Below are 14,273 nucleotides of genomic sequence, written 5' to 3' on the forward strand. Positions count from 1 at the left end.
TTTTTTTTAAAGCGGCTTTGAAAATGTGATTATTTGTTTTGTGTTGTAAAAAAAAACTATAATTATGGCATGGCAGGGTGCATAGGTGACCCCAGCTGCCCAAAAAATGTGGGCAGCTGGGTCAGGTTTATTGACGTATCATAATGTTTTTTCCATTGGGAAAATTGATGTTTTGGTCTAGGTTAGTAGGTCATCTGTAGATGCCGTAAACATTTATTTAATCCTTTCATGCGCCAATAATGATAACCTGGAATCTGATAACATGATAGGCTGTCCACTGTATAACCACCGAAGGGTTAAATGTGTGTTAAATATCTAAATTATTTTGATCATGAATCTTTAAAAGCATATTTCTTACAAAATATCCATCCATCCATTTTCCAATCCGCTTTATCCTCTCAAGGGCCGCGGGGTGTGCTGGAGCCTATCCCAGCGGTCTTCGGGCAGTAGGCGGGGGACACCCTGAACCGGTTGCCAGCCAATCGTAGGCTACACAGAGACCAACAACCATCCGCACTCACACTCACATTTAGGGACAATTTAGAGTGTTCAATCAGCCTGCAATACCCAGAGAAAACCCACCCAGGGTTTTACTTGGTGCTACACTTGGTCTCGCCGTTGCGTGCAATTGTTGTTTTCAAGAGCAGGCATAAAAAAGCAGTCTTTTTCTGTCTGATCAATGCACCTGCCATTGCGTCATTCACATAACAACCCGAGACTACATTTACCGACATTATCTGCACCGGGCACACTTTGAGCGAAAACAAAACCAAAAAACAGCCCAGTCGAACAAACATCTGAGCGCACAAATACAAGTGGCTTGGTCATTAAGTCAGCGGTCAGTCTGACACCTAAGGCAATGCATTCTTGCCCCAAGTGAGAGCAGATGTCAAAGGCTGGCATGCAAAGTGGCTCTGGATCAGATGCGTGCTGAGGGTTTTTTTTTTTCTTCTTCTTCCTTTTGAGACATTGTTACTTGTGTGTTTTTGAGGACGGGCCCACCGTAACCCAATCTCTACTCCCGGCCGTCAGCAGTGAGACAAACGCTGCGGTTCTTAGCTTCATTAGGTGGCAACATGCAAGGGGGAGGGAAACCTAACACTTGGACCTTCATCTCAAAGACACGAAGGCATCGGATGCCAGCAGGGTCTTCGGGACGCCTCGGTGTCTTCATCTCCATCTATTTATGAGTCACTGCAGCGCTCAACACGCTCCCAAAAATGTTCCACAGTTGGGCGGGCTTGGATTGGTTTTCTTTAATGCGCACGCATTTTAAATTTCCCTCACGTTTGAAGCCAAGGTTTTACATGCCAGGATTTTTTGGGAATTTGTGTTTTGATATGTCTGTTGTGGCATGTGAGGCCTTGATCTTGCCATTTTGTGTAGCACTTGTCCACGTTACAGGACAAGCTGACTTTGAATCTGACGATGGGGGGACACCCAGGTCTGGTTGCGGGTCAATCAGAGGGCGCATATCGACAAACAAGCATTCAAAGTCATAATTACACCTACCGTATTTTCCGCACTATAAGGCGCTTCGGAGTACCTTCACCGAACGGGCTATTTTAAAGCAGTTTTCATACACAGGGCGCATAGAATAGAAGCTTCAATAGTGGCTGCGGGTGCATTATGCATCCACTAGATGGAGCTATGCTAAAGGAATACAATACGATACAGCTTTATATATACAGAGCCTTCACAACCGCTGCAGCTGTAACAAAGCGCTTTACAAAACATTTAAAAAACTACGTCCTGGAAATCAGAATATTGATCCATATATAAACCGCATCGGATTGTAAAGCGCACTATTTATTGGCTTTTGAGAAAATTGAATGGTTTTAGGTGCACCCTATAGTGCGGAAAATACGGTATTGACAATTTAGAGTCAATTGGTAGGACAGAGTGTGGTGTCCCGATATCTCCAGGCTGTGAGGCAGACGTGCTAGCCACCCCTTCACTCCATCATACACAAAGTCTATCAGAATTATATATTTGCGATGTTCTGTTTGGCACTCAAGGAAAAAAAAAATCTAACTGGAATGGCACACTGGTTTCCTGCAACCCAAAACATTCAATTCCAAGATAAACTGACATGGGTTTTTTTTTGTTTTGTTTTTTGTTTTTTAGTCTACAGAGTACAGTACAGTACAGTTCAGTTTTGTCTGGTATAAAATGATCTGTTTCCACTATCAAAAGTGTATCTGTGTCAAACCACTTATCACGACCAGCTGTAGAAGTAAAACTGGCGCTTGTGTAGAGTTGGGACACCGCTATCTTTAGATTTGTCAACGGCTTTGTCGTTTTACCACATGACGACAGCAAAAAAAAAAAAAATCAAATAAAATAATAATAATAATAATCCTATAAGCATACCAAGAGTTTCACTTTGCTGACAACTGACCAGAGAACTGAGCTGGACTGAACTGGCTGTGGCTTTTGCGTCCTTTGACTCCGGTAATTGACCTACCTACCCTTGTGTGTCTATTTGCTCAAACCAGGGTGGTATGGACTTGGGATGGGGTGGGGGTCTCCTGCTCAAAGATAAATAGCTCAGTGTCGCTCTGTCATCAGAGAAGCCGAAACGTGTTTGTTGCGCAAACATCCCTTTTTTTTTTTTTTGCTCTCACACACACACACACACACACACACACACACACACACACACACACACACACACACACAAACTGACACACACTTGTGGGGTCTTTTTAATGTTTTCCTTTCAGGTTACAGGTGAGTTTACATGCAGCAAGTGATGATAAGTAATGTGTATGAGTGTGTCATCATCCATCCGACCATCCCGTGTGTGTGTGTGTATGTGTGTGTGTGTGTGTGTGTGTGTGTGTGTGTGTGTGTGTGTGCGTGCGCGTGTGTAGCAATGCTGCCCAGCCTTGTTCTGCACCGTACCTCAATTCGGCCCTACCAGAGGGGGTTTCACTGCGGTGACTCCAGCCTGACGTACCCCTACAAGAACAGCACCGTGCCCTCCTCGGTGCTCACTTCTGTTGGGTTGACACTGCCCGTGGTGTCTGTAAGTGGCCCAACCCAGCAAGGAGAGCCCCTGCCCCTGCATTGGGGAACAATGGAAGGCAGAAACGGGGGGGGGGGGGGGGGGGTTCTTGAATCACATTTGCACACATTTGAAAAGTTTTATTGAAGGACAATTAGTCACAGGCCATTGGATGACATCCTCCGGCCACCCACTTCTGCCATATCCCATGAGCCCCTAGTGCCAGGACGCTCCTTGTGCTTTCTCCTGTTTTTGTTTTTTTTTTTGTCTGTGTCACTGACCTGGTGCTTTCTCTCTCTCTCTCTCTCTCCTTCTTCCTGTCTTGCTCTCCCTCTCTCTGTTTTGTAGCTAGCCTGCCTTTCCTGATCATTGAGACTAGCACCATAAAGCCGTACCAGCGCGGGTTTTACTGTTCGGACGAGTCCATCCGCTACCCCCAAAAAGATGGCGACACCATTAGCGATGCCATGCTTTGCGGTGTTGGCATTCTTATTGCCATCATCTCTGTAAGTCGACCTCAAACTTTGTTTTTCTCCTTCAACTTGAGTCTTTTATCCACCCCACCCCTCAATCAGCCCTTAAATTATAGCACCTTCGTTTAGTAGACAGAGATGGGAACGAGAGCCATTGCGCCTTGGACTCGAGGCAACTTGAGTCACTGTTTTCATGACACGTGACTTGACAAAGACTGAAAGACTTGAGACTCGACTTGGGGAGGGACTTAGAGACTCGACGCTTGACTTGGCTCGAGACACGATGTGGTATCGGAAGAACCATTTTGTCTTTTCTCTGAAGATGAGACTCTGCATGTGAGACTTCAAGTTGACATACAAGACTTGACTTGCCCGAGGCAAAATGACTTGAGACTTGCTTCTGCGACTTGCTAGCTTGGAGATTAAGACTCAAGACTTCCACGCGACTTGAAAATGCGTGACTCGATCTCCCATCTCTGCCAGTATGTTACCATGCAGTCCTATGCTGTCAATGTGCTTTACATGTCCTCCTCCTGACATACTTCCTCAATCATACTTTCATCCACTTTGAATCATCCAATTGTCCATTTGTTTCTCATTTGTTTCCCCAAGTGAGTCAGCGGTAGTGAGAAAGCCCCCATCCCTGCCTCAAGCGTCACCGAGTGTTTCTGTGTGTGCTTGCCAAACACCAAAGAGTTTTTTTTTTAGCTTTTTTAATGAGTTCCTGAACAGGTCTCAGAACTCCTGCTCGGACTGTATGCTGGACCTCGATGCCCGTGCGTGTGACATGACAGGCGAATTCAACCCATTGCCTCCATATTCGAGTTGCTAGTAGCGCGCGTTAGCCTGAAGTGGAACTCCTGTTCCACTGCGTTTTTTTTTTTTTTTTTTTTTTTTTTTGAGAGGGAAGGGAGTAAAGTGGGTGGGGGGAGTGTCAGGGTTAGTGGAAACATGCTATAATGACATGCGGTGGGGTTTGTATGTGTCAATTAGTGGCACGTGGTTAGGCTAGCTAGATGATCTTTACAGCACAGCCTCCCATCAAAAGTTCCCAGACTGAGACACGCAGGGAGACGCACGTACCGTACGGTATTATCGCCCGAGCTCAGCTCTTCTGCTTATTAGAACCAGGAGTCCGTGTGCGTGTGACAGTTTCGCCAGTTGCGCGTTCACGTGTGGGCAAAGCTGGCGCGTCTCGCGCTCCATTAAGCGGCGTCTGCCGCCATGCCGACGGCGCTCCTTGAAGTCGACACGGCGTATATGCCGCGAGGGAATTCCCTTGCAGCGAGTCCGTCGCTGAGAGTCCCGGATAAAACCCTTTTACACTTGCGAAGACAGAAAGTTAATGTTTACAGTCCAAATAAACGGAATAAAAAGACCGGGATCAGCCTACCGGGATTCTATAATCTCTACCGATTCACAGACAAAAGCACAAACGGCAATAAACGTGCGTGTTTGTTTGCTCTGGCGGTGAGCCTGCCAGCTGACCACCCATCAGGCAGGGAGAAGTGTGTTTATGGGGCCTAACACACACCGTGCTCGTATAATACACGGCGTGTACATGATAGGACGTCTGAAGCCCGACAAGACGGTCAGGGCAATGCTCTGCAAGTCAGAGACTGAATCCTTGTGCTGGGGGGAGGTGGTTGTAAAGATGGAGAGCGGCCAGCCTGTCAGTCAGGCACCCCTGGAGGTTCCGACGTGATTGACAGGCACTGTGGCTCGACGGCTAGTTAGGTCTTAAGGCCTCCTCAAGTACAGACGGGGCCTTTTCATGGAGCCTTAGGCTACGTAAAACCACTTTGGTTGGAATACCGCAGCAATCATAAGGGGGGAGGCAGGGGGGGGGGGGTCATTCACCCCAGCTTCGACCATTAGTACCATTTAAGCACCATCAAAGTCAGACCATTCATGGTAGAGATATTAACCCCAGACGTAAGGATTTTTGTACAGTAGTGCTTTTTAAGTGTACCTAAAACGCTCTTTGTCCGTTTCGGCGAGCCACACCTACAAAACACACCGGAGGGGTTTCCTCCTTCCACCGCCTTGGCTTCCTCCATCTCAATTAAAGGCCCCCCCCCGTCATTGTTAAACCTTCGTTAATCATCTCCCATCGTATCCAAACTGCCTGAGGGAAAGGCAGGCCATGCTCATTTTGTCTTTATGTGTGTTGTCTATGTATTGTCGTCACTCTGCTCGCCTTTCTTGCATGAGTCAAACGTCACAGCGCATGGTCATCTGCTTCGAGTAAGGCTTCGGCCAGTCCTTGTAGAGATCAACCCGTCTTCTCTTTGTAGATTGTGATCGGCGAATCCTACAGGATTCACCAGCTCCACGAGGGGACTAAGTCCTTTGTGGGAAACCCTTATGTGGCGGCCTTCTACAAACAGGTTAGTCCTCGACCTTTATGCTTTAACGACGACGACGGGTGGTTGTCCCGTGTCAAAATGTCGCGCTTTGCCGTCCCCGCAGATAGGCGTGTTTATCTTCGGCTGCGCCATCAGCCAGTCGTTCACGGACATCGCCAAGGTGTCGGTGGGCCGCATGAGGCCGCACTTCCTGGACGTGTGCAAGCCGGACTTCACCGCCATCAACTGCTCGCTGGGCTACATCACCGAGTACACCTGCAGCGGCAAGGAGAGTGACGTGCAAGAAGCAAGGTGGGTGGAAACGCAGCGGCTGGGATGGATTGGAACTTTATATTCAAGTACAGGGGTACCTCTACTTACGAAATAACGTGGTTCTGGAAGAAATTTAGTAGAGACGCGTTTTGCATGTAAATGCCGTAATCTGTTCCAAGCCCCCCCTAAAATTCAGACATAAATGTTTTCTAAAGCATAAAAATGCATCAAAATATGTAACAAATACATGTTACAATTAGATGATTGTGCAATAAATGAGAGTTGTGCAAAATAAAACAAAGAATAAACTTTTAACTGCATCCTCATCGTTTTTTTTGCCCTCTTTAGTTCATGTTCTCGAATCAGAAGTGTTTTTGCCTGGCGTTTTGGAAAGAAGTGATCCAAGGACGTTTGCTTTTATCGGCTTTTAACAATCCTTCGGAAATGTCTATGGGCAAACATCAGCATAGTGAGCGATCGCCCAAATGCTGAACACTTTTTCTGGGTCATTCACATTGACGTAGAACAATCTGAACGCCTCATGGCGCAAGGGGCGAATGATGAGGACGCCACATGACACATATCTACGTATTTATCGATCTACACATATAGACACGTGCGGCAGCTGTCCCTGTTAGCCAATAGGATGCCAGGATAATGCTCGATAATAGCCAATGGCAGAGCGGCTTTAAGTATGTTGCGTTCAGGAAACTCTGAGCAGCCCAAACTGTCTTTTTACCTTTCGTATCTTGAAATTTCTTTCGTAACAAGAGGTAATATTTTCCTGTTCCGTTTCGTAACTTGAAAATGTCATATGAAGAGACGTTTGTAAGTGGAGGCACTCTATACACAAATAAAACGATCTTCTCTTGAATTTTCCTTGATTTCTCGATCGTTATGATTGTCCTTTGTCTCGGGGATGCCTTTCTTCGGATTTCTTTGGTTAGGAATCATGCCACCACCACTTCTAATGAACTGTGATATTGCTCTCCACAGGAAGTCTTTCTTCTCTGGACACGCTTCGTTCTCCATGTTCACCATGCTCTACCTGGCAGTAAGTTACCCTCCCGTGTAAATCGTTTGGATGATGTCAAATGGGGCGGGGGTCTTACAATCAAAATAAAACAATACTTCATTGATTGTAGCCATCACGTGGGAGGAAGGCGGGGGCACCCTAATGAAGTGGAGGGAGGGGCTGGGGGGGGACAAACATTCTCCTCTTCGGGATAGATGGATACATGTCAGCTGTTTTCCTCAGGGCAGCTGCTGGTGCACTTCACACCCCCCCACTTGCGTCCCTCCATCCACCTGTTAATGGGGGTGCAGCGCCCTGGAGGAATCTCATGCTTCCACAAATCCAAATTATGCGCTCGCGCACACACACACACACACACACACACACACACACACACACACACACACATACGCATGCCCTTTACATGTTCCATGTGTTGGAAAGTCCGGAAAAAGAATGGAGAACACACTGCAGGAAACTCAGCTGTTCCATGTTTAGAGAGGAAGTAAAAAAAAAAAAAAAGGCAGAGCAGGACATGTGACGACTGATCTGAGATCCACTCAGATTGTGTAAAATTCAAATGCGATAGTCTTCTCTTATTTTTGTCATCGAATAAAAATCCCAGAAAAAGACGGCCCGCAGTCTCCTATCAAATAAATGTGTCGCCTTATCGTGTCCAAAAAGTACATTTTGAATATCCTTCTTTTCCCCTTTTATTGTGTTTTGCCAATGTTTCCTATCACAGAAAACCAATCGCCCGCAAACTGAAGGCAAGGCAAGTAAGGTTGAGTTTTATACCAAAACACCACTTGAATACGCTCCACTGAAGTGTGGCCCCGCCCCCAAGCGCCCACCCAGGAAACAATACATAACAACCACGTCTGATGTGGTCGGAGCGGAAATTTGAACATCCTCCAGAGATGGCGCGTTGGCGGTTGTCTTCAACGCACCCCTTGTGGGTTTTATCCAACATGCACGCTGTTTGTCTCCGTTTCGCAGAAAACCTTCAGTAAAAGAGCCAAACGTTTTCTTGGACAAATACGAAACAACATGCGCGTGATATTTGGAGTCCTGACTACAGCTAGTCCGTTTTCTCTCACCCTGATGTGAAGACGGCGAGGGGGGGGAAAAAAACAAACCCACGTCCTCATTCTTTCTCCTTTCTTGTGTGTGTTTTCATTGAAACAAAGCAACCAGAGAGGCAGCGGGGAGAAGATGTGACCGGAATGGGTTGGATGGGCTTTTCGTGACTTTGCTTCGCTTTTGTCTGCCTCTGCCGTACGAATCAGGGAGCCTTGATTTTTTTTGTTGGGTTTTTTTTTTTCCCTCAGAATCATATATCTTGTCGACACATCCCTTATCTTTAAGTATTGAGCAACATATAGGCATGCCGATACCAGCCACAGATACTTAAACCAAAGACAATCTGACATTGAGTAAATCGTACTGACCAAAAAATGGAGTTGTCTGCTTCTGAACTCGTCGCATGTATTTTGAGCGAAACATCCGTCACACTTGGATCATTTTTATCAACCCTCGTTTTGGGCTCACCCTCTCTCACCTCAACAAATTAATCAAAGAGATTTAGGACGTCAAGCGAGGGCTTGCCAGCTTGCCGCGGCTGGCTCGTCCTCGCCCCGTCTACCTGAGAACCGCCGCACAGGAAGTCTGGAGTCGAAACAATCCCCGACGCGACCGGGAGGGATGGGAGGGATCCCCTTCCTCTCATTCCGAAACGCAGCAAAATTAACAATGACAGAGTGTCCGAAAGGAAACGCGGCAGGAGCTTTTACGGCGGTCCGCGCCTACCAAGGACTCTCGGCTGGCGTGGAGGCAGCTGCGGCTGTCTGCGGATATTGTTAGCATGACTGATTAGAAGACGCACACACGTCAGGCTTTTTTGGACCGGGCGGACCTTGGCGGAGGCTTTGCCCACTTCTGTGAGAAACAGGAAGTGAAGGGTAAACGAGAGGATGTCTGAGGCACCTCGTCTGACCTCACCACTTAGCACTTTGCCACCCGTGTGGGAATACGGCGGTAAAATCGGCACCGATCGTGACCCAGAACCTCCTCGAGAGCCGGAGAGAAATCGTTGAAAATGGCGTACATCGGCGGGGATGTTTTTGCGGTTCGTTTTTTTTTTCTCTCCCTCTGGCGCCGATGTTTTCACAGCTGGCGCGTACAGCCATGAAACGGGGGCCCGACCAGGTCACGGGCAGTTGAGAGTGTTTGAAGCGCCGCACTTCTCCTCGGCCACGTCCACTTTGATTCGGTCTAGACGGCGCGCGGCCGCAATAAGTTGGACGGCGCGTGCAGGTGCAGGGTGAGAAAGGCGATGCGAGAATACGTAATGAGCGGCCGCGCGACCGCAGTCGCGGCCGCCCGTCGACAGGGAAAACGTACGTTGAAGCGTTCATTTTGCCAATGATGACAGTCTGGTAGAAATTTGCTCTCAAGAAAAGATCAAGTCTTGGATAGGGCGAGTTCTTGAAGTACGCAATTACTTGGACGGTAAAATTAAGTTCCATGGTGGAATCCAGGTATTTCCTAGACCAGCAGTCCCCAAACTTTTCTTGCCCCACGGACCGGTTTCATGTCAGACAATATTTTCAGGGACCGGATAAATACAACAAAATAATAATATTGTGGTATTTTCGTCACATAATAAGAAACACGCATCATGACACGAGGAATGTACCATCTGGACGCAAAGATCTCTGGTCGCTATGGTAACATTTAAATGTCCCTTCAAAATAAGATACACCGCAAATACAAAGTGCATGAAAAATACAACTCACCATCGCCACATATGCCGAGTGGGCTTGGTGCGTCGGAATCTCCCATTGAGATAAATCCGTATATGAAGTAGGACTCCTGATACTGTCTCTGAAATGTAGCCTTCTTTTTCTTGAAAGTCGTCGGCTTCTCTTCTGTCTCCTGGCTGGGCCTTTTCCCCTTCCCGAAAAAAACTTTTCATCGATGTTTGTTTTTTATTCATTTTGTTAGCTCCTGGGTTTCATTTTAGCGGTAACCTATTACGTGAGTGAGAAGCGCGCTTTGACCTCCGTCAAGAGTGACACACTGTAGACGGATGTAACCTAGAATCCGGTAAATTTTTCAAAATAAAACATCTTTCAGATGCCAAAATGAATAAAACGGAAATAATGTAAGTTATTCATTCTTTCTGTGCGGACCGGTACCAAATGATCCACGGACCGGTACCGGTCCGTGGCCCAGGGGTTGGAGACCACTGTCCTAGACTTTTGTCTATATCAGATGCCAATTGTAAAAGCATCATTTTTTTAAAAGTGAAATATAAAAAAACTGACAAGACACCACCCTTTAAAAAATTTTCCCCCTCCGCCTTTTCCTGCCTCCAGCTCACACAGTAATGTTGAGCACAACAGAAAATGGATGTTTGTGTGAAATACACTGCACAGTATTGTCATATAACATTCATCTGGAACATTATTTAACACCAGTCTTACTTGTTCCTTTCCAGTTCTATCTCCAGTCTCGGTTCACGTGGCGCGGCGCCCGCCTCCTGCGCCCACTGCTGCAGTTCACCCTTCTGATGATGGCGTTCTACACCGGGCTGTCGCGCGTCTCCGACCACAAGCACCACCCCACCGACGTGCTGGCGGGCTTCGTGCAGGGAGCCCTGGTGGCCTACTTCATCGTGAGTGTGATGATAGCATATCATTGGGCTTAAGAAAGGACAAAAAAGGAATGAATTGAGTCACATATTACTGAATGAAAGCAAAATGATCTGTCAGTTCAAAAGGAAAATTGGACTTACATCCATCGATCCATTTTCTGATCCGCTTTATCCTCACAAGGGTCGCGGGGCGTGCTGGAGACTATCCCAGGTGTCTTCGGGTAATAGGCGGGGGACACCCTGAACCGGTTGCCAGCCAATCGCAGGGCACACACAGACGAACAACCATCCGCGCTCACACTCGCACCGAGGGACAATTTTGAGTGTTCAATCAGCCTGCCATGCATGTTTTTGGAATGTGGGAGGAAACCGGAGTACCCGGAGAAAACCCACGCAGGCCCGGGGAGAACATGCAAACTCCACACAGGAAGGCCGGAGCTGGAATCGAACCCGGTATCTCCACACTGCGAAGTCGACGCGCCAACCTACTTGTCCACCGGGCCGCCTGAAAGTTGGACTTAAAAAAGTAAACAAATGTGCATTATAAAGAAAAATTAAATGTATTTTTACGAATAATAATAATAACTATTTCCTCAATCAGTCGGTCACGCTCCAGTAAGATTGATGAGGCAAAGTAGTAATTGTGTCTGCATGAAGCACTTATTTAAGAAGTAGTGTCAATACTCTTTTTTTTTCCCACAAATCAAGTTTGCACATGCACACTAACAAATTGGACGAATCCAATGCCTGACAAGAGAGGGGGTAGCGCTCGAAAGGATCACGACAGAATTTGCATTATTGATGTGTTACGTTGTGAAAATGTAAAGTAAGATGGTTGTAGCTGCTTGAGGCATTCGCATCCGTCACAACAACAACAACAACACACACTTATACACATCTGACTTTACCTCCTCTTTCCTCTCCTTTGCGGCTTCTGCACCCCTCGGCAGCAAATGGAAAGGAGCGAGCCGGTTAATGAAGAACACATTGTGTGGAGTTTGTTTGCTTATGCGTGTGCCAGTGTGTGTGTGTGTGTGTGTGTGTGTGTATTGGTGTCAGTGCAAATCTTCTCTTGGCGAAAGGGTGCCTTACGCCCCAAGATGATTTTCATCATCATCATTAACGTCATGCAGGAGGGTGAGATGGAGCCAAAGTTGGGGGGGGACGATAAGCTTTTTGAAACAGGAATGAAGCTGTTAATTATTTCAGTTTTGGAGATTTTTTTATTTTTTTTTTTTGCTTAACTCGGCTGCCTTTGGGGAGAAGTATGAACACACATCCACACACGCTCACGTGCGGCCAAACTCCGCCTTCGTGCATCGCGGGAAGGGATCAGATTCATCAAAATTTCGCAAGAGGGGAATTGTGGCGCCAAGACCGAGCTTGGCACAGCGCATTCACACACTTTGCCACGCAGTATGGGGTCGCTCCTCAAGTGCCAGCAAAGTTTTGGTGCAATAACAATTGAACTGCAATGCTTGTGGTTCACTCAGCTCTTTGGACAACATCACCCTTGACATTTGGGCACATCAAACATGGGTCCCTCGTGATGTATTCAGACTCTGGAGCGAACAAAAACACCAATCAGATTGTCAAAAGGATGTCAAAGTGAAGTGTAGGAGAAGATCACGGGGGGTGGTGGGTTTTTTGGGGGTTTTTTTGTGGTTGATGACATCGTTTTGAAGAGGGTCCACATGCACGGAAGCAAGGCCGCATCCCACCATGGATATACAGTCCACTTAAGTCTACATATGGTGTTGGTTTTATGTCTCTGCAGACATAAATGATGATTTTTGATCAGAACGCGGCTGCTATAGAAAATGGATGGATGGGGGATATAATGATAGAGTGACAGTCGGTTTCCACAGGCTTTCATGTAAATGTCGTTTTGCGGTGGAACATAATAGAAGGCGCACATAATAATAAGAATAAGAAAACCTTTAGTCGTCTCACAATGGAGAAATTCCCAGTTTACAGCAGCAAAGTTATGAAAGGAAGAAAGTAGAAGAACAAGAAGTGTAGGAGCTGCTTTACAGCTCGCGGCGCCATCTTGAAGTCATACCAAACTATTACTGAACCTCCATTTTGTTTTAATTTGAAAACACAGAGTCATACTCAAAGCAAATGGCCAGCGTGGGCACATTCCCGCTACTTGTCATGATGCGTTCGTGTCCGTTCCGTCCATTTGATGACGGGTAGTGACTAACTTTTTGCTGATAACAAATGAACCCGTGGTTTGATAAATACAAATTACGATCGCTAATGCTAACAAGCGACGCAGGCCGTATTTGGCGCATGGCGGCGAAATCCAAAACAGGAAGCGGCCCGAGCAGCTTACCTGGCACTTCCTGTCAGACGGCATGACCCACTTTTCAGCGTGCAGACCAAGGAGCTCATCCAGCAGGAAGCAGCTGTCGGGGGGTAGGGAGAGCTGCGTTGTTTGTTTTTTCAGAGTTCATTTTCACTGCTGTTGAGACATCGGCTCAGCAATCGCACGGCGGGAAAAAGCGGGAAGACAAGGTTCAGGCACCTGAATTTAAAGATACACAACACACACAGCGGCGCGTCACTACCCGCACATTTTGTTTTCAATGTCGTAATCAAGTTCAACTGTTTGTTGAACACACCTCACACCGCAGGATAATCGTTCGGGATAATCTGTCATGTGACATCTGACAATCAGTCTTTGCTTTCTTTGATCAGCGGAAAGGGAAAATGCTGAAATTCGGACGGATTATTGGGATGGTCGTACTCTGCTTGACGCTTGTCGGGGATGATCACGTTTGCCCTGATTATCGGTATGTGTGGACCTAGCTTTACAATTATCGGCCGGACCGTTTTCTGATTAGAATTGAAAGTAAAAATCACTCTTAACATAGGACAGTAGCCCAGGATCATATTTTTAGGGACGCCTGACAATCGAGCCTAACATTTGCTGATTTTAATAAAGAGGATGAAGGGGGAGGTTCAAACTTGGCCCGATTATCGTTATGTGTGTACCCCACTTTATGACTCGCAGCCAAACCGTTTTCGAAGCAAATTGAGGAGGATACATCACTCTTAGGAGACCTCACGCCAGCGGATAATCACTCAGGATCATCTTTTAAAGACATCCGACTATGTGGCTGAAAATGACTGTGACGCGCGGGGGGCGGTGGGCGGTGGGCGGAGCAAGCGTCTACGTCTTTATTTTGGCAAGCGCGTCATTCAGAAGACATGAAATTAAAGTCTGGAAAACCCCAAATAAAAAAAACAATATATACACTTCAGATATTTTCAACGTATTATTGCGAGCCACTCGACAGTGGCATTTGCAAACAACGTTTTTGACTATCAGTTGCCGCACATTCGCTTCCTGTGTGACGCGGCGTCCTTCATGTGTCTGCCCTGACATTTCAATTGTGGTTCGGATGCACGAGTCGAGGCATGACCGCACGTACGCACGCACACACACACACACACACACACACACACACACACACACACACACACACAC

General features: G+C 46.9%; 1 protein-coding gene and 1 long non-coding RNA gene across 3 annotated transcripts in view; one reads left to right on the forward strand and one right to left on the reverse strand.

Annotated features, from left to right (window-relative positions):
* Nucleotides 1-14,273, forward strand: part of plpp3 (phospholipid phosphatase 3) — a 53,284-nt gene that overhangs the window by 26,659 nt on the left and 12,352 nt on the right. The window contains exons 2-6 of one of the 2 annotated variants that reach the window (XM_019896860.1): nucleotides 3,359-3,516; nucleotides 5,781-5,873; nucleotides 5,956-6,143; nucleotides 7,101-7,158; nucleotides 10,622-10,798. In XM_019896860.1, coding sequence (XP_019752419.1) covers nucleotides 3,359-3,516; nucleotides 5,781-5,873; nucleotides 5,956-6,143; nucleotides 7,101-7,158; nucleotides 10,622-10,798 — 674 coding nt within the window. Of the gene's footprint in view, nucleotides 1-2,876; nucleotides 3,032-3,358; nucleotides 3,517-5,780; nucleotides 5,874-5,955; nucleotides 6,144-7,100; nucleotides 7,159-10,621; nucleotides 10,799-14,273 lie in introns of both variants that reach the window. The other variant, XM_019896861.1, reaches the window with a different exon arrangement.
* LOC109532184 (uncharacterized) lies at nucleotides 11,464-13,953 on the reverse strand. The gene is made up of 2 exons (XR_002171335.1): nucleotides 13,836-13,953; nucleotides 11,464-12,337 (listed from the first exon to the last, which is right to left on the reverse strand). It is a non-coding gene; the product is annotated as an uncharacterized LOC109532184 (long non-coding RNA).

This window comes from Hippocampus comes, unplaced genomic scaffold (genome assembly GCF_001891065.2).
Source record: "Hippocampus comes isolate QL1 unplaced genomic scaffold, H_comes_QL1_v1.1 scaffold22, whole genome shotgun sequence".
Taxonomy (NCBI): Eukaryota; Metazoa; Chordata; class Actinopteri; order Syngnathiformes; family Syngnathidae; genus Hippocampus; species Hippocampus comes.